The 25,629-nt window shown below is 36.4% G+C and overlaps 1 protein-coding gene across 1 annotated transcript; it reads left to right on the top strand.

The window, feature by feature from the left end:
- The first annotated feature begins 18,215 nt into the window (after positions 1-18,215).
- On the top strand, positions 18,216-25,154 carry TDRD15 (tudor domain containing 15). The gene is given in 17 exon segments (XM_065890856.1): positions 18,216-18,229; positions 18,231-18,879; positions 18,882-19,175; positions 19,177-19,324; positions 19,327-19,688; positions 19,690-20,127; positions 20,129-20,590; positions 20,593-20,728; positions 20,960-22,549; positions 22,552-22,758; positions 22,761-22,829; positions 22,832-23,150; positions 23,152-23,425; positions 23,427-23,622; positions 23,625-23,827; positions 23,829-24,473; positions 25,083-25,154. Coding segments are annotated over 17 exon segments (6,078 nt in total).
- The last annotated feature ends 475 nt before the right edge of the window (positions 25,155-25,629 follow it).

The raw sequence follows: 25,629 nt of genomic DNA, 5'->3' as shown, positions 1-25,629 counted from the left end.
TGCAATCCCTTTATTCACAGAATTTCATTTCCTGGAGACTAATCAGTCAGTCAACAATTTATTGCGTGCCCATGGCCAGCCAAGCATACAGACCAGCAATGATGATTCAAAGTGATCAGTGTTAACATAGGGGAAGGACATGGTGTAATTAATTACTGGCTGGATTCCTATCACATTGAATCCTCCTTTCTAAGCACTGACATTTCTCTGACTTCATTTGCAAGGCCAGTATCATAGGGCATGCACTCACCCTTGGCAATAATTTAACCATGACATTGAATTCAGGAGCAGCTATTTAGTAAAACGTTGCAATCATCTAGTGGATCACTAGTGTTAACTCTGGCATCCTCCAAGGAATCAGTTAACTGTAACTAAGAAACCACTGACATGATCCTCGGTCTACTACCTTTGAGGAAGTTGTGTGATAGAACTAATAGGTATTGACTGTTGTCTGTAAATCTGGTAGCTACGTCATGTGTGAGATTATTCAGGAATATGATCATTATACAGCACACTTTGTTGGGTGATGTTTAGAGCATGACTGACTTAATCCAACCTCAAAATAATTTTAAATTATAAAACATTTCAAACATATCAAAAGTATAGAAAATAATATAACAGGCCCCTACAGGTACTCCCCATAACACCTAAAAGATAATAATATTTTTCTTTTTTTGCCTTCAGTTCCATCTCTGTCATTTTCTCTGGGACACAAATGAAATAAAACACTAAAGATATAGCTAAAATCCCCTTTGCACCCATCCCCCACCCCCCACCCAATTCCTTTAGGCTTCTTTTCTCCCAGGGAAAACTAGTGTCTTAAAGTTGATAAATTAGCATTCTAATTCTTATGAGAATTCTAATTCTAAATAAGAATTAAAAATAAAAATTTTAATTAAAAAATAAAATTTAAATTACAGATTCTTTTCTATGTATGCATGCATAAAGAATACAGATTGTTTAACATTTACACAAATGTACAATATTGTACATATCCTTTTGAAACTTATTCTAATTCAAAGTTATGTTTTCAAGATTTTTAGGTATATGTAGATTTAGGTCATTCATTTTCACTACTGGACAGAAGTACATTCATTCAACCTTATTTGTAGTTCAGGCCTCTTTTCCCCATAATATTATATTTGCCTTTCCTTTTTTTTTCTCGATCAGTCCTGCAAGAGGTTGGCTCATAATATTCATTTTTTCAAAGACAGGAATTTATCTTTTATTTTATTTGCAGATGACATGATACTATACATAGAAAATCCTAAAGATGCTACCAGAAAACTACTACAGCTCATCAATGAATTTGGTAAAGTTGCAGGATATAAAATTAATATACAGAAATCTGTTGCATTTCTATACACTAAAAATGAATGAGAAATTAAGGACATAATCCCATTTACCATCGCATCAAAAAGAATAAAATACCTAGGAATAAACCTACCTAAGGAGGTAAAAGACCTATACTTGGAAAACTGTAAGACACTGATGAAACTGAAGATGACACAAACAGATGCAAAGATGCACTGTGCTCTTGGACTGGAAGAATTAATATTATTAAAATGATCATACTACCCCAGGTAATCTACAGACTTCAGACAATACTACAAAGCTACAGTAATCAAAACAGTGTGGTACTGGCACAGACACATAGATCAATGGAACAGAACAGAAATCCCAGAAATAAACCCACACACTTATGGTCAATCAATCTACAACAAAGGAGGCAAGAATATACAATGGAGAAAAGACGGTCTTTTGAATATGTGGTGCTGTGAAAACTGGACAGCTACTTGTAAAAGAGTGAAATTAGAACATTCTCTAACACCATATACAAAAATACACTCAAAATGGATTAAAGACCTAAATGTAACACTGGATACTGTAAAACTCCCAGAGGGAAACACAGAACACTCTGATAAAAATCACAGCAATACTTTTTTGGATCTGTCTCCTAAAGCAAAGGAAATAAAAGCAAAAATAAACAAATGGGACTTAATTAAACTTAAAAGTTTTTGCACAGCTAAGGAAACCGTCAACAAAACAAAAAGACAACCTACTGAATGGGAGAAGATATTTGCAAATGATGTGACTGATAAGGGGTTAATATCCAACATATATAAATAGCTCATACAACTCAAAATCAAAAAAAAACAAAAAGCAAAAAACAAACCAAGCCACCCAACCAAAAAATGGGTTAGAAGAAGTGAACAGACATTTTTCCGAAGAGGAAGTGGAGATGGCCAACAAGCACATGAAAAGATGCTCAGCATCACTAGTTGAGCATCTTTATCTCCTCAGACCTGTCAGAATGGCTATCATCAAAAAGAACACCAATAACAAATGTTGGTGAGGCAATGGAGGAAAGGAAACCCTCTTACACTATTGGTGGGGATGTAAATTAGTGCAGCCACTGTAAAAAACAATAGGGAGATTTTTCAAAAAACTAAAATTAGAACTACCATATGACCCAGCAATTCTATTCTTAGGTGTATATCTGAAAAAAACAAAAACACTAGTAATTCGAAAAGATACATGCACCCCAATGTTCACAGCAGCACTGTTTACAATTACTAAGGTATGGAAGCAACTGAAGTGTCCATCAACAGAGTAACTGATAAAGAAGATGTAATGTATATAATGGAATACAACTCAGACATAAAAAAGAATGAAATTTTGCTATTTGTAGCCACATGGATGGACTTTGGAAGGCATTATGCTAAGTGAAATAAGTCAGACAGAAAGACAAATACTGAATGATACCACATGTGGATTCTAAAAAAATACAACAAACTAGTGAATATTACAAAAGTAGACTCACAGATATAGAGAACAAACTAGTGGTTACCTGTGTGGGGGGGTGGGGGGACAGATAATATAGGGGTGAGAGAGTGGGAGGTACTAACTATTGGGTGTAAGACAGGCTCGACCATGTACTGTACAACATGGGAAACTGAGCCAATATTATATAATAACTGTAACTGGAAAGTAATATTTAAAAATGTATAAAAAATTTTTTAAAATTAAAATTAAAAAAGATAATTCTTTTAATAGCTTTTAATTTCATTCTTACCTATACCCCTCTTCTTTTATGTTTACACTGCCAACAGTTCTAATTCTACATAATCATTAAATTTGTTTAGTTTCCACTTTTATTTTGAGGAATCTTCAATTACTTCACAGATATAGCATCAGCAATTATTTAAATTTATGCTAATTGCTTAATTAGAAGAGATTCGTTTCCTTCTCATTCTTCTGATCACAAATTCTGTTAGCTAAAGCAAATCAAACCATAAGGCCAGCCCAAATTTAAAGGGAAGGGAAATAAACTCCTCCATTCAGTTGTAAGATCTGCAGAGTCATTTTGCATTTTAACCCTTTTGGTACCTACCCACCCTCAGAAAATCAATGAAATCAATAGTGTGTCTTAAAATTGATGGTGTCTTAGAAGTGAGTTTGCTACATATACAGTAATGTCATCTTAGCTCAAGATGTGGCACATACATACAATGGAATATTACTCAGCCATAAAAAGAAACGAAATTGAGCTATTTGTAATGAGGTGGATAGACCTAGAGTCTGTCATACAGAGTGAAGTAAGTCAGAAAGAGAAAGACAAATACTGTATGCTAACACATATATATGGAATTTAAGGAAAAAAATGTCATGAAGAACGTAGGGATAAGATAGGAATAAAGACACAGACCTACTAGAGAATGGACTTGAGGATATGGGGAGGGGGAAGGGTGAGCTGTGACAAAGCGAGAGAGAGGCATGGACATATATACACTACCAAACGTAAGGTAGATAGCTAGTGGGAAGCAGCCGCATAGCACAGGGAGATCAGCTCGGTGCTTTGTGACTGCCTGGAGGGGTGGGATAGGGAGGGTGGGAGGGAGGGAGGGAGACGCAAGAGGGAAAAGATATGGGAACATATGTATAACTGATTCACTTTGTTATAAAGCAGAAACTAACACACCATTGTAAAGCAATTTTACCCCAATAAAGATGTTAAAACAAACAAACAAACAAAACATCATGCTCTGTCCTCTGTAATCAGGTCTCTGCTGCCCTTAGGCTGTGTCTCTGAACACGCTTCTCAATTTACCACCACATATCACTGATTTGAGTTCTCTGTGCATTTCATGTTATTTTTCTCTTCTTTGCCTTGGTCTATATTATCCTGACATGCCACCATGTCCTCTGTCTCCGCCTGGCCAACTCCTGCTCATCCTTAAAGTCTTAATTCAGTGTCACCTCCTGGAGTTTAGGAGGAGAAAAAGAATTGGAGTTTTCAGGAAATATGATGAAAAGGGACTTGAAGGCTATGGGGATGGAGCTGGATGCCAGAATGAAGGAGAGCTGTGCTGGCAAATGGCAAAGGGCCGGGTGGAAAGGAAAGGAAGCTAGGGCTGTGATGGCAGGATGAAGCCTGGGTTTTGGAGAAGGAACAGGACAGGGAGCTCCGAAGGAGGTTGGGGAGAAGAAGAATGTGGGCTTATGTGGGAAGTCTTAGCCTTCTAGTTGTCCAGGAGGATGTCACGCTGAACCAGGATCGTGTTTCTGGGACCTGAGAGCAGATATAAGGAAATGGGAGCAAATGGTGCTCTTCTATTTAGTACTTAAAATTGTCTAGTGTAACGTAGCTTGTGATACATATACCATTTTGGGAAAACATTTCAACAATATCGTGTTTAACAGCCACAAAGTAATCCGCTGTATGATCTGAATTCCTTATTGTTGAACCTTTACGTTGTTTCTAGTTCACATTATTATAAGCAAAGCTGTATGGAATGTCCCTGTAGCTAGATTTTTGCTCATAGCCACAATAATTTTTTTAAGAGACATGACTAGGGGTGGGAGAGTGGTTCTGGGAAAGGGGAATGCCAGGGCAAAGGATATAAACACTTTTAAAGCTTTGGATATGTAGTTTTTGAATCGCTCCAGTTAACACTTCTACCACAAGTATATGACAGTACCTGCTCCCCAACGCCCTCACTAACACTGTGTATTTGAAAAAAAAAAAGAGGTCAGGTTTAACTGCATCTTAAGTAGAAAAGATATCTTACCTTAGGAAGCGACAGAATGACTGCAGCTGTACAGGCACCGAGAGTGAGATCACAAACAAGTTTGTGCTGCCTCCTGGTGGCACCTAACAAACCAGCATGACAGAAAACCCAGTTAACCTGAAAGGAGACTATCTGAACAAGTTGTCAGAGTTAATTTATTTAACGCTGAAGTTCTAGAAAGTGGGTAGCAGAAACACAGAAAAAATGGACCTAACTTTAGGATACAGGAGGATATGGGAAAAACTAGGGGAAAAATATTCTTACCCACAGTATAGCACATGGCATGACATGCATGATATACTCAGAGATGATTTACTAAACTTAATGATAACAAAAGAAAATTCATGTTCAAATGGCGTGTTCTGAGGAGGGATCACGTGAAGCTTCCATGAAGGGGGTGATGGAAACGACTATATTTTATAGATTTTATATCTGCTTTTCCTACAAGATGCTGAAGGCAATGAGGCACAAAAATTTAAGAGACTTGCCCAGTTCACAGTCTTCTAGAGTAATTGTTTCACTGAAAATAACACTCTTAATAGTAGCTATGTACTCTGGATCTTAGCCTGGTTTGGTGAAGCTGGGTTATTTTTACTTTTGTATGCTTCCTATGTCTAAAACACTGTGCTCCCTATTAAGGACAAAAGAGGAAAGGAAAGGGGAAAGAGGTGCAACAACAAATGACACAGTTGTGGCCCTAATAGGAGCTGTTAATCCACTGCTGTTTTCTAGAGTTCCATTTTCTGCTCTGCTTACGTGTTCCAGGTAATCTCATCTACTCCCAGGACTGCAAATACCACCTGCACAGTAATGTGTTTGTTCATTCAACCTTTCACTTAAAGATTCACTGAGGAAAAACAATACATTCAGTATTATTTCTATGAGACTTGATGTTGTAGGAGAAACAGACATCAGTAGTCATACAAATAAATATGTATTTACAGATTATAATTAGTAAGGGAAAAAGTCCAGGTTGCTGTGAGAAAATATAATTTAGTAGTTCAGTGGTTCTTCAACTTTTCTGCTGTTATACCATTAATGCACCCATGTCTCTAATGACGGAATGATTGAGGACTTGACTAGATTCTTCAATCTTCATTTTTTTTTTTAAGTGCTAAAATTAGAGACTACTTGGCTTGAATCATCTTTCTTAGTCTCTGGGAAGTTTCATAAAAAGGCCTTATCAAAAATGATCAAATTACATGTGTTATTCTTTCACTTAGATGTGACTGACTTAGCAGATATACTCAGAAAAAATAGTTAATTTCCACAATTTTTTTTCAAAGCTTGTTTTTCTCTTTTTACATTGAGGTATAACATAAAGTATACTTGTCTTAAGCGTACAGATCAGTCAACTTTTAACATAAAGACACTGGTAGCAATAAATCCTGGAGTTGAAGATTTGGTGAATTCAATTTCTAAAAAGCTTCTGCATGTAACCTAATTGCCAAAGTGAGTTCTATTTTCAAATCATTTAGCCAAATCTACCTTGTTTTCTCTCAGATCAATTCTGACTTTCATTTCAAATCAACATTTTAGTTAAGCATCTCTATGATGATCATCTTATTTCTGAATTCTAATTCGAAGATAGATTGGTAAATAAGGAAAGGACCCTTGCTGTGAGTTTGTAGCCTGGATGAAATGAAGTACTTCTGCTTTAGAATGCCTTACCTACATTTTGGGGTTTGATCTAATAGAACTTTCTCTTCGGAACACTGTATTTTTTAAAAACGTCAGAGATGGGGAAAAAAAAAAAGAAATCTGTTCTTAACTTTGCAAGGGTTGCCAGATAAAACACAGAATGCCCAGCTACGTTTGAATTTCAGAAACTAATACTTTTTAGTGTTTTAGTATATCTGAGGCATCCTGTATTCAAACATTTTTTTGTTATCTGAAATTCAAATTTAACTGGGTTTCTGTATTTTTACTTGCTAAATGTGGCAACCCTACCGGTTTGACTCACATTATGTCTATTAACAACCCAACATGCACCAAAATACTCTGTTTTTAATGCTTTGACTGTCAGAGAAATATGAATAATATAGGGAAAGACACACAGGGAAGTTTCACTGATGCTAAACTAATATTTTGAACGGCTGCCTATTTGTTTGGTCTTCGAGAGGAATTTACACTCCAGGGTAAAGCATAATAATAAATACAGGTACTACAGACATACTTTTATTTTACAAAGTGAGAACAGGGCAATAGTGAAAGGGAAGGAGAAAAGGAGAATCAATCACCTACTTCGGCTTGTGGGTGGCTTGGTTCTCAATATCAGGAAAGGGTGCACATAAAAGGTGAGGCTCTGGAAATTAACTCCTTTAAAGCTATTATGCCTGTGCCCCCTTGGAAAATCTTTGGGCATTTCTAAGTATATGGTAATCCAATTTGATGACTGCTCACCCAGAGCCTAGGAAAGTCTTCTCAGAGGAGGTGTCATTTAAGCTGAGAAATGAAGGGTGAGTAGGAGTAAATTAAGTACAGGGAGCAGATGGTGTATCAGATGTTCACAGAAACTCCTCCCAGCAGATCTCCGGAAAAATCATATAAGTTAGAAAGGGTAAGGTGATAATTGAAGTTAAAATGTCCCAAGGTCCTTATATTGTTCATGAGGAGGGTAAAGATATTTATTAACTTCAGAATTTGTTCAATTAAATGTGTCATAAATTGTAGGGTGACCACCAAAAGATAGTACTAGAGTGAGTAACTTCCCACATAGTAGAGAAGAAAATGGCACGTGGGAGTGGGGGTGAGGCAGGGAAGGACACGTTCAGTAAAAATTTAACTTCAAAGAAAGCATCAATGGAGAAACCTAGAAAACGCAACAAAAGCTTAAAGTAGTAGAAACGAAGCACAAAATACCAGAAAGCACAATCAATGTCAATGAACCAAAAAAAAAGCTTCTAATGCATAAATAAACATCAAATAAACACACAAAAAGCAAGCAAGCAAACCCTGAGCTACATGTTGTTTACAAGAAACACACTTAAAACATAAGGACACAGAGGTTCCTAGGTGAAACATAGAGAAAGATAAGCCAAGGCAAATACCAACTAAATGAAAGTTGGCATGGCTAAATCAATATCAGGAAAAACAGACTTCAAGGCAAAAATTTTCTGGACTTGAGAAAGGTGATTACAAATTGTTAAAATGAGAAAATCACCAGGAAGAAATTTTAAACCTTTACATGCTTTATAAAAATGGATTCTAAATATAGAAAGGGAAAATGGGCAGCCTTAACAGAAGCTGACAGAAATCACTTTCTTTACCTGATACAGCTGACAAAAACATCAGTAAGGATATAGAACACTTGAACACAATTAACTACTTGATCTAATGTTTACAAAATGATCAGATACTAGGGTATGAAGGAAATCTGAAGACATTTTAAGTGATTGATATTATACAGACCAAGTTGTCTGACCATAATGTGGTTAATTAATGCAAGTAAGTTATAGATGAATATCAAAAAGCTTCCACATATCTGGAAATTAAGAAAAATTGTCTTTGACCCATAGACTACAAAAGAAATCTCAATAGGAATTAGAAAAATTTTAAACTGAATGATAATGAAAGTATGCCACAAAAACCTAAAGGATACATCTAAAGCAGTACAGGAAGATTAATAGCTTGCACTTTTTAGGAAAGGAGAGGTTAGAAATAAAGACAGTCAACACTCAACAGAAGAAGTTGAAGTTAGTAGGACAAACTAAAATATTTTTTTAAAAAGGAAAGAATACAAGTAAGGAAAGAAATACAAAAGAGAACAACAATTAGAACAAGAAAAACCAATCAAAAAAATTAATAAGATTTGTCAAGAAAAAACTGAGAAGACATAAATGAACAAAGTACAGAATAAAGGAGGAAATGATCAGGCACAGATTTTAAAATAATATGCTTGTATTATTAAAACCATACATTAATAAAGTTGAAAACCTAGGGGAAATGGATACACTTATAGAGAAAAAAAGATGACAAAATTCATTCGAGGAATAGAAAACGTCACTAGACCCGTGGGCATGAAAGAATTTATATGAGAGTCACAGATTTTTGTCTTCCCCAAAACACCCACACCTAGATGACTTCGTGGCTGTTCTTTATTTCAACGAACTGTGAATTACTTTGTAATATAAATTTCTACCTAATACAGAAAAACAGTGACTGTAGCACACAGCTCTTTTTAGGAGGTTAGTGTAATTTTTTAAATTAATTTTTCTTTTTCTTTTGAAATAACTTCAAACATACAGGAAAGATACAATAGTAAAAAGAACATACCCCTCCCCCGCAAACCCCCCAAATTGGAAAGTAATCTGCTGACATCATACCCAATCACTCCCAGTACTTCAGTATCTATTTTCTACAAGCAAGGGCTTTTTCCTACATAATCCCCAAACACCCTTTGAGATCAGGAAGTTAACAGCATAAATGACTACTATCTATTTCACAGATCCAATTCCAGTTTCTACAAAATAGAGAAATAGAACTAAACGCGATAACATACATAAATACCTGATTCACAGGTGCTCAATAAATGGCCGTTACTTTCACCAGTCCGTAAATTCACTGGGGGCTCCTGGGCTTCTTTCTTGCGCAGCCACCGCGGAGCTCTGCGCGCTCTGCAGTCTTCGCACAACCAGAGAAGTGGGGTGACCGCCCCGCCCCGTGCCACATCCACGCGACAATCTACACCCTTTACACCCCCCCACCCCACCCCAGCCCAGCCCAGAGACCTTCCACAAGGCTCTAACCCAGGACTTAGCCGGGCCCTGAGAGACAAGGCTGTAACGATGCCCACCTGGAGCTAGAAGCTCAGATTGGGAACCGCCCTGCCCGGGACCCAGGCAGCTATTGTCTTCGGGCTGTAGGAACTGCGCGCAGCTGCGAGCCTCCCGCTGCGCCCGAGGCCTTCACGCCCTGCGCCTGCGCCCCGCGGCGAACGAGGCCCGAGAACAGGCTTCAAATGTGCCGCCATCTTGGGCTGTGGCTGTCTCCCGGGTGCTGCGGACAGACCTGCGTGACCTGCGCTGGCCGCTCTCTGTAAGTCCGTGCTTTACTTTTTAATGGTCAGCCTGCTGTAGGCAGTATTGTTTTCGATGGCGTCCGCTCTGCAGCCCCTCTGCCCCTTTGTTCCTTGAGCTGTCGTGGCTTTGGCCTCAGGAGCGGGGCTGGCCCTCAGCCCTCGGTCTGTTGTGGGATCCCGTCAGCTCCGCGACCTCCTTGCCTCGTATCGGCGTTCGTTAGTCGGCTCCCTGTGGGTGCCGGGTATCGTTGACATGAAAAATGACATTTTCTTAGAGGGTGTATCCCCCAGGGTCGGCTCAGTGATGGCTGATAGTGTTGCCCGGGCGCTTTTACTGTGGAGGTCAGAAGGCATCAAGTCAGAGTGTGGAGGTGCTCTTCAGAAGAAACTGAGTTTTGCAGAGTCACTTGATTGATGTAATACTTTAATATACATTCAAGAATAACTTTCTAGAAGTTAGGGAAAAACGTGCCAGCCCTTTGCAGTGTAGCAGCTAAACAGAAGGTAAAGTTCATCCCCCGCTCCCGTTTTGCCAATTCCGACTCGTGATTTATCCTTCATCCCTTTATCTGTTTACAGAGAGACACATATTCCTGTACATATGTAGGATATAATTCTTATTTTCTGAACCTTACTCAGGCCCCACCCCCCGCAACTTAACAGGATTCCTAAGACCTGTTCATCAGAGCCAATAAAAATAGATGTAATTTAGCGCTTTTCAGTAGTAACCAAAAGAATGAGATGCTCCGTAATTTATTTTACTCTTCCACCATTAATAAACTTTAGGTTGTGTTCAGCTTTACTGAAGTATAAGTGAGGTACAACAAACTGCACGTGAAGTGTACGATTTGACATATGACAAACGTATATGCCCCTGAAACTATTATAATCGAGATAATAAATATATCCATCACCCCCAAGAGTTTCTTCTGCCCCCCCCACTATAGATTAGTTTGCATTTTCTAGAAATTTTACGTAAATGGAATACAGTGTATATTCCCTTAGCTTTCTTTCACTCAGAATAATTACTTTTGAGATCCATCTGTGTTGTGGTGTGTATCAATACTTTGTTCCTTTTTATTGCTGATTAGTTTCCACTGTGTGGCGTACAGTCCGTATGGTTCCATTTTTACTTCAGGAACAAACTGGTCATTCAGATTTGGATATTTTGTAGACATTTTCTTGAAAATGAGTAAAGTGAGCTTGACACTTTAAGGAAACAGCTGATGGTGTTTGTCAATGATAAAATTCAGGCTTTAAAGCCCGAATTGGAAAGGTGGAAAACTTGTGCCTGTCACTGCAAGCTTTGATGACTTCCCAGTATTTGAGTTTTCTAATGAGGTTGGTGGTGATATTAATTTGATTTAAGATGTTGGGTAATGTGCTATGTCAGTATATGGAAGTTCTGTATAACTGAACCAGTATTTTCAAATGAATCAATGTAATATCTTTTAAAATCATTCATGTTTAAAAATTCATTCAAAATGCACGATAGACTAAGGGAGTTTAAGGTAACAGTACAAAAAGTTTATTTATATGGTTTAATATTCCATGTTGTAAATAATTTTTGAGAAATGACCACTCATAGAGTGTTTGTGAAAATCAAAAAAAAGACTATCCTCGGTTATATAAAAAAGCTGTTAAAGCGTTCCTCCCTTCTTTGAGTTGGCCAAAAAGTTTGTTTGGGTTTTCCTGTAAGATGAAAACCCGAACAAACTTTTTGGCCAAGCCAATACATTATCTGTGTGTGGCCAGCTTTTATTCACATACTTTACCCAGAGCAACCTATTGCAACATACTGAATGCATTGCAACATACTGAATGCAGAAGCAGCTGTGAGAATACAGCTACTTTCTATTAAGCAGACACTGAGATTTTAAAAAATTGTAAAGCCATATTACTCGTTAAATTTTTTTGGTTCTGAAAAAAATCTTTCATGAAAATATTAACATTTAATGGGTTTATTGTTATTTGAAAGTGAATTCCTAAATATTTTATTTATTTTTAAAATGTTGAGCCTTCTTTTAATTTATTTACTTTTATTTTCGGCTGTGTTGGATCTTCATTTCTGTGCAAGGGCTTTCTCTAGTTGTGGCAAGCGGGGGCCACTCTTCATCGCGGTGCACGGGCCTCCCACTGCCGTGACCTCTCTTGTTGTGGAGCACAGGCTCCAGACGCACAGGCTCAGTAGTTGTGGCTCACGGGCCCAGTTGCTCTGTGGCAGGTGGGATCCTCCCAGACCAGGGCTCGAACCCATGTCCCCTGCACTAGCAGGCAGATGCTCAAACACTGCGCCACCAAGGAAGCCCAAGTTCCTAAATATTTTAAAATTTTCTGTTATTTCTAATGTGTTGAATGTTGACAGAAGCCAGATAAATGCTCTTTGGGTTATGTCCTAGCTGGGGTTGCTGTAACAAAATACCTTAAACTGAATGGCCTATGAACAAGAGAAATCTATTTCTCATAGTTCTGCAGGCTGGGAAGTCCAACATCAAGGAGCTAGCAGATCTGATGTCTGGTGAGAGCCTGCTTCCTAGTTTATAGATGCCTGTGTTTTCATTGTATGCTCACACAGCAGAGAGCAGAGAGAAGCAAGCTCTTGTGACTCTCATCACTAATCACTAATTAGTGAAGGACACTAATTACATTCACGAAGGCTCAATCCTCATAACATCATCTTATCCCCTCACATTGGGAGATGGAGTTTCAACATATGAATTTGGGGAGAGAGGACACACAACCTCAGTCCATAACAGGGTCCTCGTTAACTTTTAGGTGTATAAAAGGGTCCTGAGGCCAAATATTTGAGAACCACTGGTTTAATGGAACTTTTTTTGGTGCTAGAGAAAGAGGGGTTGGGGAGTGGCTAGAGACAACTAAATTAGAGGAAGCTTGCTGTTTTAAATAGTGGTCAGGGAATGCTTCACCTGGAAGGAAACATTTCTGACCAAAAACTTGAAGGAGGTGAGGGAGCAAGCTGTGCTTTGAGGCTCAGAACCCAGAGGCAAGAAGTTCAAGGATTGGCAAGATACTGTAGCTGCAGTGTGATGAGTGTAATAGGAATAAGGTAAGAGAAAACGTGGGAGGTCCTGGTGGTGGTGATAGCCGTTAGATCTCATAAGGAGAGGACTTCATAAGCCATTGTGATGGTTTTAGTTTTTAGGAGCTACCGAATTTCTTGAGCCCAGTAGTGCATGTTGTGGTCTTATATTTTTAAAAAGATCATTCTGGTTACAATGTTGAGAATAGTTATGAAAGGGGGTAGGGTAGCGTTAAGGATAGAAGCAGGAAGACAAGTTGGGAATGCAGTATTACAGATGACAGGAAGGTAGTTTGGGCCAGGGTTGTAGCAGCAGAGATGGAAGAAAGTGTCAGAATTTTTCCGTGCTGTGAAGATGAACCTAATAGGATTTCCTGATGGATTGTGTGTGGGATGCAAAGAAGTGGAGTCAAGGTTGATTGAAGATATTTGGCCTGAGCAAATCTTTTTTATGTGGTAGATTATATTGACTTTTAATTGATGTCAACTTTGTTATACCTTCATTTTTTTGTCTGTGATTTTCTAAAATTTTAATTTTTTTTGTAGCCTCTAGGTTTTGTCTCTTGAAGAAAGCTTTAATGTAAGATTAGATTATTTTCTACTAATTCTCTTAGATGGTTTTAAAAAATTAGTTCTTTATCTGCTTGGGATTTGTTTTTGCTTTTGGTTAAGCATTTTCTCAACCTCTGCAATATTGTCACTTTGGTGTGGATAATTGTTTTTTTGTGGGAGGTTCTTCTGTGCATTGTAGGATATTTAGCAGCATCTCTGGCATATACCTACTATATGCCTGTGGGAATGCCTGCCCTGACCCAGGCCCAGTTATGATAAGGGAATATATCTCCAGACATTGTCAAATATTCCCTGTGGGACAACATTGTCCCTGGTTAAGGAACTACTTCAATAAAGAATGTTTTTAAAAAAAAATTGAAGCCCTGATTTTGAAATACATAATTTAAAAAGTTCTCTATGCTGTTTTATTTCTCCTGCATCAATATCCTGAATATTGATATTCAGGATAGAATATCAAAGACCTGAATCTAGAAACCATTTAGAATGTATGGAGGAGGAGGAAAACCAAGGCACAGATGCTTAACGTGAGCCAGTCTTTTGGAACATGGTAACCTTGCCACAATACTAGTCAGAGTTTGACCAGAATTGTCTTAAATTTTGAAAAAGGAAGAATAAGCTCATTCTTTCCCATAAGGGTGCTTTACCTGTTTTTGTTTGTATTTTTGGTTTTGGATTTGTATCTTTCACCTTTTATTTCTTGTCCATGGTTACATGGGTTAGTTGAAAGAGCAGTGTGAAACAGTGGGAGTAATGTACATGGAGAACTGGACTGAATCAGAAAACATAAGTTCAGACTCCTAAATTTCCTTTATCTTCACTTTTTTGATCTGAAAAATGAAAATCTTATTGAAAAGATCAGTTAAACTAATGTACTGGAAACTTTTTAAAAAATGTAAAGCATTATAAGGAGCTCTTAATATAAGGAAAGAAATCCAAATTCCTTTTAGAAAATTCACAAATTTAAAATTACTTGTATGACTCAACTATATTTCTCTTGGACACCCCCTCCTCCCCCACTGGTCTAGACTTATTAGATGTGAATTCATAGAAAACAAATCGCAAAACAGTAAGAGTGACATCATCTATAATATGTTTTCTATAGAATCAGGGAATTTTAGTATAGGAAGGGCTTTCCATATCAATTTTAATAGTGTTTATAGATTGTATTTTTGCAAACCTTAGGGGAACTGTCATGCTGTGGATTTTTGATGTAAATTTAATTCATGAGTTTGTGAATTTTGAATTTAACTTTTAAAAGTAGTATGCTTTTTTAAGAAGAAATAAAACATTTAAATATGTTATACTAAACTTAAAAGCAACGATGAGCACTAATTAGTGCCATCAGATTAATTTGTTAAGTTGTGGCTCTACTATATTTGAACTTATCTGTATCTGATCATGTATAATTGTAGAACTATTATATATGTCTGAGCCTGATTTTTTCCCCAATACTGTTATCTAACACAATATTAAGGCAGATTATATTATGGAGCTGCTATAAGACTGTGTTCATCAGAATGGTTTCATTATTCTATTTACTGGCTTTGTAATTAAATTGTATAAATTTATGAAATTATTAGAACACCACTTATGAATCTAATTTATAGATGTTTTATGTTAACTTTTTGCACCTTAGGTTAAGAAGGATTTCTCCTATTGCAAAAAAAAAGAAAAAGGTTAGAAAAACCCTAATTTAATTCAACCCTCTCATTTTACAGATTTAGAATCTGATTCTAAGGAAAAACAGTTCCCCACATTTCATACTATTAATTGAGTCTTAAGTAAAACTCAAGTTTTCTGATGTCCTACTCTTGTGTACACAGAGTAAGTACTTTCTGTGAATATGTTAGTATTTTAAGGAATATAATATTGAATAGAGTTTGGCTCTAGAACGTCTTTATTTAAGTTATATCTTTAAATAATTGTCCCTTGTATAAAATAATTGGTTTGGTTTTAAATTTCCTGTTTATTTTTTTCCCCTAATTTTCTCTGAGTTGTTATCGTTTGATCTTCAGATACACAAGGGGAGGAGCTTTATCCATGACCCAGGGAACCTTCTTCATGATTCTATTGAGCAAGCGTTGGAGAGGCAGGTGAAGAAAGCTGATTGACATTCACAGAATAGGTTATTCTGTCTACCTGATTAAGAATCTTTTCCATAGTGAGCCCTTTGGTGTGCATCACATGAGACCTACAAATTTTCTTTATGTGCCAATTCTGAGAGGCTAATCCACATGCCTCTTCTTCAGACTTGTTTTGTTAACAAATCCTCCAGTCTTGCTCCTTCAGAATTACTAATCATCCTACAGAAACTATTAATTATTGCCTACTAATATGCATAAGTTCTTAACTGAAGCAGTTTCTTTTTCAGGCAAAATAGATGTATTGGTAGTCCTGTCAACTGTGAATATTACCTGGAATGCAGTGCTTCAGCAGTCTGTTTCTGGAAGTTAATGCCACTAACTTCCAGATTTCCAGAGCATGTGCAAATCAGGCTCAGATTTTTTTACCGCCTTCCTCTGTGAAACTCCCCATGAGGCCATTTATATTGTTTGAGGGAGGGATAGCAGTGTGGAGGAGCAGGCTTCTGGTAGTTTGAGTAACCTGACCACGCGTATTCCTTTGGGCTTTCTTTGGCTTATTTGGTAAATACCCTATTCATTTAATAAAGGAGTCCTTTTGGCAACATTTGCTTTTTATACCTAAAGAGTGTATTCCTGAAAGACTTATGTATTTTTTTCTTTTTCCTGTTTACTCAGGTGAATAGTCACAAGACCCTTTGGGTAAATGCCAGGAAGAATGTTCTTGGTATATTCAAGTATATTCAAGCACAGGATCCTTTCTTAACAGTACTTGGTCTTCCCTTCATGTAAGGTATTATAGGTCTATAAACTGACTAAAGTCTGGGAATTGAGTGGAGACCTGTGACTTTAAATAATGGCAGCTTATCCTGATATGAATCTTTAGTGTATATCGCTCATTGATTTTTATTCTTAAGGACTCCAGGGTTAAGTGAGTATTGTCTGGAATCTGTATAGATCAAACCATGCTGATGATCACACCAAATTAATTATCTAGGAGGAAATAAAAACGATACTCAGTACCCAGAAAACCCTAAGTCGTACCTTTTTCTCTAGCTTCCCAGTGGCCTGTTTAACTTTGTGGACTTGGGTCTTAAGTCTTAGAAATGGCTTCTGTTATTTTATCTCTGAGATAACAACATTTATACTTTGATAAGGTTTTATATTCCTGTCCTTCATGCTTCTCTTCCATCTTTTTATCCTTCTGAGTTTTTGGGTATTCTCTCAAAATATTTTTGTAGTCTATTTATTTTTATTTTGTGTTGGCTTTCCCCTTTGCAGTTTTGAATCTTATGTGTGTATAGTTTTTCCTAATTTCAGTTGTTGCATCTTAATGACTACTTAGTCATATAAAAATGCATTATTCTCTTTTGGGCTTTTTTAAAACAGGAATCAGACTTTTGAAAAACAATTTTTTTTTGCTGTTTCCTTCAATACATTTATTCCTGAGGGGAGCATTTCCTTGGTTTCTTTTAAGTGGTTCCCTCATTTGTTTAGCTCTAGTACTTTCTCTCTCTCATCCTCATAGAAAGAAATTGTCAACTATTAACTCAGAGTCTAGAGGGAGTTGGGCTGTGTTGGTTCTTACCTGAATTTGGGGACTATTTTATACTTCTTGAATATTTGCATTACAGTTTTTAGGATCCCGGCAATCTAGAGAAAATTAGCTGGAGCCATAGTTATAGTAGAGAGCTTTGCCTCTGTGCTAAAGATTTCTTTTCCTCTCCCCCGCCCTCCATACTTTTTGTGGGTACTCATGTCAGTGACAAGGCCTGGATGTACTTAACCTGCCTCAGGGTCTTTCCATGCCTGTCTTTCCTTACTGGTGTCCAGGACTCAGCCAGTTGCCCTCAGAGAAGAATCCTGGAGTTGTATAATGATGCTGATAGGGTCCCAAATATTGCTAATTGACACAGAGTGGGGAGTGTGAACAGTGTGTCCCCTGTTGGTTCACCATCCAACCTTGCTTCTAGCACTCACCCCCTTGAATTAGGGGTTGTTGGAAGAGGTCTGAATGAGGGAAAGTAGTTTTCTTACAGGAGGGGAGGAGTTTTTCCAGTAGTTTTTATTTGGCTTCCTTTTATTAAACCATATCAGTCCAATATCTAGTAGAAATTCGTTAGTCTCTGAAAAATATTGCTTTTTTCTGTTTTCCAGTGATTATATATATTCTCCCTATTTTTTATGTTCTTTTGGTTGTTTCAGTGGAATTTTTTGAAAGTGTGGAAGGCAGTGAACAGTTAAATGCATTTTGTTTCTCCTCATCTTGTCCAGTGTATATAACTTTTACCAACATGTTCAGTTTGGTAAATGCAGGCAAAGAATTATTTTTATGATTTGCGTTTATATATATATAAGGCTAATTTCATTTAATTTTGACAGCTGTCTGTCCAGAAGCTAATACGTACTTATTATTTGCTTTTTAGAAAATGGATTCTACATCTGTTACCAACATTTTTAGATGTGGATCTGACAATATCACATATAGAATGTTTTCCCAAGGACGTTCTGGTGAAATTTCAAGGCAGAAATAACAGTGAATGTGAGTTTGACTACCACATATTGCAGAGGGAACTACAGCATATTCCAAAAGTAAAAAATAATGTGGACATTGATGAATTTTGTTTGGTAGAAGAAAGAATATCAGGAGAATGGCAGAGAGGAAGAGTTGTGGAAAAGAAAAATGATCTGTATACTGTGCTCATAGATCGCAGAGAAGAACTGAGAGTTGACAGTACGCAGGTTGCTTCAGCCTGTGGCAACTTATTTGATCTACCACCATGGGTAATGTTTGGCATTTTTGCCAACATATTACCAAGTGGGGAAAAATGGTCTCCTAAGGCTTTGAATTACTTCAAGTCATTGGTAGGACTACAAGTGAAAGGTTGTGTACGAGCTATTTTGCCTCTTCAGATGATTCTTCTTGAAGTGCCAAAAAGTATATCCCAGGTTCTTGAATTACAATTAGGGAGACTTGCTGATGGAGATTCATTTTGTCTTATTGTGGAAATGGTAAAAGAATTCCCCAAACAAATGCCAGATTCATTACAACATAAAAGACCTGAATTATCATTAAGTAATAATACTTACACTTACTTGATATTCAGCGTGTTCTGGATAATTTGCAACAATCTTTGTCAGTAGGCAGCATTGAAAGTGTAAAAGTATCATCTGCCGTGAGCCCAAGTAAATTTTATTGCCAACTAATTAAATGGATTCCAGAGTTAGAAAACTTGACAGTGTGTTTGACTTTGCATTATGATATTATCAGTCAAGAAGGTAGTCCCACATGTGATAATTTTGGAGTACTTTGTGTTGCCAAAAGGAGAAATGGACAGTAGCATAGAGGAATTCTTCAGCAATTCTTCTTGCCCAATTCTTCAGCATTTCTTCTTGCCCAATAATCAAGTGAAAATTTGGTTTATGGATTCTGGCAGTAGTGAGGCTATACCCTCCATTCACGTAAAGAAACTTAAACAGGATTTTATTTTAGTACCATTATTTTCATTTCCGTGTTCTCTGACATATTTACACAGTCCAGAGATGCAAGAAAATTTCAACTAAGTGTGTTTAAACAAGCCTTGTTAGGACAAATAGTGTATGCACACCTTGATTGGTTCAGTAAGGATGAGCATTTGTATTATGTAACATTACAAACTCAAGAGTCTACAATTACTTCTAAGTGTCTGCTAAAGACCGTAGGCATACAAGTACTTTGTCCAGTGTCTGATTTAAAAATCTCAAATATGTTGAGGGAGACTAGTGCCTCAGATGTAAACGGCTTTGCAGTTGAGAGTTTTATTGCAAATACTGAATGATCGATAGATTCTCTAAATAAAAAAGACACTTTGAAAGTAGATTTTCCTATTAAAACTGTAGAAATGGAGATAGAAGCTGTCTACAATAGCTTTTGTAGCATATGTATTAAACCCATCAAATTTCTGGGTGTGTACTAATGAACATCAGAATGAATTTCAAGATATGAAAAATATAAATAAATTTTATGATTTGTGTGAAAATGAAGAACTGATTCTAAGAAATCCAGGACCTGGATTATTTTGTTGTGCTAGATACAGCAAGGACAGACGTTTTTATAGAGCTGTCATTACTGAAATTAATGCTTATAAAATTAATGTTTATTTCTTGGATTATGGAAATACTGATTCCATACCATTGTTTGATGTAAAAATTTTGCTTCCAGAGTTTTGTGAGTTGCCTGCCTTAGCCATGTGTTATTCACTTGCATATATATTTCCCGTTGAAGATTTATGGATGAAGGCAGCAGTTGATTATTTTTAAAAAATTGTCTTGAACAAAGCAATTTTGCTTCAAGTTATAGCAAAAAAAAGATGAGAAGTATACTGTAAATATTCAGAATATTGAAGCCTCAGAAAATATTGATGTTGTCTCTCTTATGTTACAAGCTGGATATGCAGAATATTGGGAAGTAGAACCAGAATGTTGTCCAAAATCTGTAAGTGAATATTCAGTGTTAAATTTAAAATCTAAAAACAAAGTAAATATTAAGAAAGTCATATCTGCCCTTCTTGAAGGACCTAAACCTGAAAAGTACCATTCAGATAAGCTAAAAGGAAGTAACTTTTCTTTGTTGAAGTCCCCAGCTGTTAACTTCCTAGATTTAAAAAACCCTTTCACCTTGTCTGTGAGACCTGAGTCACCATGGCCTTATAAAGAATATGTATTTAAACCAGAAACAGTCCTTGAAGTTAAGTGTTCTTATCATTATGGCCCAGGTGACTTCTCATGCCAGCTGCAATGTAGGTTAGAAGACTTAAAATTACTGAATTACTGGAACAACTTCAGGATTATTATAGTGTTCATTCTGATCTTTATCAGATTGGGCAGATTGCTTGTGTTGCTAAGTATTCTAAAGATGGGAAGTGGTATTGAGCTGCTATTTTGACTCAAGTATCAAAAAAGGAATTTGATGTTGGGGGCTTCCCGGGTGGCGCAGTGGTTGGGAGTCCGCCTGCTGATGCAGGGGACACGGGTTCGTGCCCCGGTCCAGGAAGATCCCACATGCCGTGGAGTTGCTGGGCCCGTGAGCCATGGCCGCTGAGCCTGCGCATCCGGAGCCTGTGCTCCGCAATGGGAGAGGCCACAACAATGAGAGGCCCGCGTACTGCCAAAAAAAAAAAAAAAAAAAAAGAATTTGATGTGGTACTTGTTGATTATGGTTACCAGGAAAGAGTTTTAATTAAAGATTTTTCTGCTTTTAAACCATGTTTCCTTGTTTTAGAAGGTCAGGCCTTCAGGTGTAGTCTTAACCATTTAGTTGAAGCCATTAGTTGTAAAGTATTCAATTGGACGAGAGAAGCATGCAGAGACCTTGGGAATTTTATTTCTTCATTTAGAGGGTTATTGACTTGTGTCATCTATGCCTTAGTTCTTATATATCCAAACTGTTTATGTAATTTGGTGGATTTACAATCTCCATTTGCTAGTGCCAGAGAATTTCTTAATAATCATGGCTCTGCACAGTATAGTACAGTATCAAAGCCATTTCCATCTTCAGTTAGTCTTTACAGTTATTCTTCCTTCAATATAAAAATTGGAAGTGAGGAAGAAATATATATATCTCACATATGTAGTCCCAAAAAGTTTTATTGCCAACTTAGTAGAAATAATAAAGACCTAGAGATGACAGAAACAAAAATCACAGAGATTAGTAACCTCAGTCAGTGCCACAAATCTGATTTTAGTAAAATGAGATTGTGTATATCTAAGTATGTAGAGGATGGTCTCCCTTATAGAGCTTTAGCGATGCCGACAGGTTCATTATCTGACTTCCTGGTATATTTTGTGGACTTTGGAAATAAACAATTAGTAGAAGAAAGTATGTTGAGGGATGTTTCAGATGAGTTATCAGAGTTGCTGATTACACCTATGCAAGCTATTAAATGTTTTTTGTCAGATCTTAGAGATGTAGATATTCCAGCAGAAATCAATAGCTGGTTTGAAGATAATTTTTTGGGAAAACCATTAAGGGCAATAATATTGTCCAAGGAGCCAGATGGCCAGCTTGGTGTAGACTTATATGATGGATAGCAACATATAAATCAGAAAATTAAAATGTTGATTCATGCTTATGGAGAAAAACATTGTGACCAAGCACAATGTGTGGAAAAGTGTCCTAAAACAAATGAGAAACTTGCTATTTCCTTGAAAGGCAAAATAGAAAACAATTATCACCATAGTACAATAAGTAAAACTAGTCTAATAACATATTCTGAAAGCAAAATAGATCAGTTAATGAATCCCAAAAGTATATATGGCAGGCTTTTGAAACCATCAGTTTGTTATAAAGTTGAACTTGTGTCAAAAAACAAGGTGAAGAAGTCTTTGAATGATGGATTTAAAAATAAAGGTGTAAAAATTGCCCCTGGGTCTGCACATATTCTTGATGAAAGTGATGTGGACCAGAAATCAGTAAGGGTTGTATCACAGTCTTTTATCAGAGAATTAAATCAGGCAGCCTCACAAAACACATATAATCATGCTAGACCACAGATTAAAGACCTTCCTCAACCCAAAATTTACTTGAATGCCAAAGTTAAAGAATATGTTTCTAATATAAGTAATCCAGCAAGTTTCCATATTCAGCTTGCCAAGACTGAAAATGTGATCATGAGCCTAGCGGATGCTCTAAATGCAAGAAGAGCCAATACAGTGAAAGAGAGAAAATCAGTCAAACCTGTGGTGGGAGATCTTGTAGTTGCAGAATACTCTGGTGACAATGCCATTTTAAGAAAATTTGACCAGGAAATTCTTTTGAAGTGGAATTTATTGACTATGGTAACATTGGAGTAGTAAACACATCAAAAATTTATGAAATTAAGAAGGAATTCATAACTATTCCTCAGCTAGGAGTTCATTCTTTCCTTAGTGGAGTAAAGTGGAATGAGCCTGATGAAATATGGTACAACAAAACTGTGGATTATTTTGATTCAAGAATAATAAAACAGTTTCTTGTGAGTTTTTGAAAAAGCATGAACAGAAATGGGAAGTAAATATAATTTTTGATGAAAATGTGTCATTAATGAACTACTGAAATGGACAGCATGTTCAAAACTACAGAAAACAGTATTGCAAATCCCTAAGGTTGTTTCTCAAAAGGTGAGCCCTATTGATAAAGAAAGGAAGGAAGGACTATCAAATGAGTATGAAGGTTCTATGATCCTTCAACCATCCTACCAACAACTGGTTAATATTCCTTTTGAAGAGTTAAAACCTGGACAACTTGAAAAGGCTGAAATACTTTATGTTGCAAAATGTGGGATATTTTATGTGAAGTTATCTAAAAATAAAAAGATTTTATCAGATTTAACAGTATTAATTACTAAAGGAGTAAAAAAACCCTCTTTTATCAATGGAAAATATTGAAAAAGGCTTAGAATGCTTGGTAAAATCCAAAAAAACTTTGAAGTGGTATCGATCAAAAGTAGGAAAAAAGTGTGTTGATAAGAAAGTGCTTGTTTTTTTAGTAGATCATGGTAGGTATGAAATAGTGCCCTTATGTAATACCAAGGTGTTCATTAATGAAAGCAGAAATATTCCAAGACAAGCTGTGCCTTGTAAATGGATTTGGTTTGAAAATTTTAGGAACATTGCCATTTGAGTCCATTGTGTGCTTAGTTGCTCATTTGGAAATAAACATCCTTTTTCTGAAATATTTAGACTCTGCCTGGGAAGTAGAAATTTTGATAGATGGCCTGTTACTTTTGGAATATTTAAATTTAAATACAGTTCATGTTGAAGAAAACAAATTTAGATCTTCAGAAGTTATTTTCAACGTTGAATCTAAGACTCCTGTATCACATGTACAATAAGATCATTTACTTGGTCAGAACTCCAAAATGGTGGGCAATATTCTGGTATTGCCACTGCTGTTTCTGATCCATCAGACTTCTTTGTTCAGTTAGAAGATTTCTTTGACATAATGAAATCTCTCTTTATGTTGCTTTCTGATCTACCAGAAGACTTAGAAACAGTGCCTCAAGAGCACGTAATTTCAGGTTCTAAGTTGTTTGTTCAAATATGAATGGGAAGGTCAGTGGGATAGGGTAGAAATTTCTTAAGTCTCTGATCAGTCTTTACTTCTTGTATTGATTGACTATGGATTTTCTGTTTACATACTTTATTCAGATATAAAAAATCTTAAAGTTGTTCCTGAGGAACTTCTGAATTTGCTGAGGCTAAGTTATCCTTGCATCTTATATGGTATCTTACCTGCTAAAGGGAAGCATTGGAATGAAGAAGCCAAAAGTTTTTTTCAAGATTTCCTGAGTAAACCAGGCTTAGTTTTTCAGTTTAGGGAATACAGTTTTGAAACAAAACTGAAGGTAGATATCATTCATGAGAAAAATACTTTGGCAGATATGTTAGTTGACTCTGGTCTTGCAATTTATTCTAAAGATTCAGATCATCTCAATGCAGTTACTGCTACTGGATCTACTAAAATCCAATATAAATCAAAGAGTAAGCCTGTTTGCCAATTGTTAGATCAAAGTTATTACAAAAGAGAAAGTATGAATTGTATGTGCACTGAGAAGCAAAAGCTGAAAAGGCAGAAAACTATAAAGAGGAAAGATGTCTGTAAGAACCTCTTAAAGAAAAGCCATATTAGTAAAAGATTACATTCTAGAAATTTAACACTGAGGAAGAAGGTTGGTAGTGGAAAACATAATCCCTGAAGTACCATTGCATTTGATACATGTGCAGCAGCTTCATTTTGGGAACTACCTAATGGTTTGAATGATAACACCAATTGCATTGAAAACATTTCTGAAAAACTACCAAGTGGAGTACAGGAAAATAATACAATGCACTTGAGAACAGCAGAAAAAGCATTGCACATTAATAAAAAAAAAATCAGAACATTTGAAAGGTAAGTGGCCATTTAAAAAAAAGATTTTCTGTAACTTTTGTAGATTTTTGATTCTTTAAAAGTTTGTTATTTACTAAAATTATTCAAGTTGAAAATATCCTGCAAGATTTTACTAAAAAATTTGAATAAATGGATAACTAGAAGTGATCACTTGAATTATAAAATGATGCTTCGCTATTTTTACCTTTTTTGAATGGTGACCCTTGATAATGTAATGAAAGTAGAGGGTTTGAACCACATATGCGTGCACACATGCATGACATTTTACACATTTCAGGGATTTCACAAAACTCCTGAAGGTCCATAGATCTCAGGTTGATCTTGCTACTATTAGAGAGCTTCCTGGGCTCATTTTGAAGAATCAGTTTTCTATTGTGTTTCTTATCAGATTAACTATGTCTTCAGGTTTTTTGAGTGTGATTCTCAGCATAATGATAATGCAGTTGAACTTACAGAATAAGCTGACTCCAGCACATTTCATCTGAAAATTTTTAGACATCAAATTGATTCTAAAATACTGTTAAAATTTTAATATTTTACATGCTAGAGTATTGTCGATTTGGCTTATGCACGTTGTATTTCGTTTTCTGTATGGATTAGTGAGGATTTTGTAGGCTATAAAGAATGTTCTCTGCTTGATGAATGTTTGTTCTGCCTGTAAATTGGTATATTATTCCATATTATAACTAGTATCATAGCCGGTTACATTCTGTGAATGAATGGAGGTGTCTTGTTTTTGTTGATGTATTTTAGAAAGAGGATTTCATTTGAATTCATATTAGATGTTTTATAGTGAATTGATCAATGCTTTAAAATTGGCCCTTTTTCTTATTTTTGAATCACTCTTTTATCATAGTAGCAGTTGTGGTAGAGTGCTTATTTACTGTGTTCCAGGTACTGTGTGGTGATTTATGTGTATTAGCTCATTTAAAGCT

This window comes from Phocoena phocoena, chromosome 14 (genome assembly GCF_963924675.1).
Source record: "Phocoena phocoena chromosome 14, mPhoPho1.1, whole genome shotgun sequence".
Classification (NCBI taxonomy): domain Eukaryota; kingdom Metazoa; phylum Chordata; class Mammalia; order Artiodactyla; family Phocoenidae; genus Phocoena; species Phocoena phocoena.
This window is presented reverse-complemented; position numbering and strand designations above follow the sequence as displayed.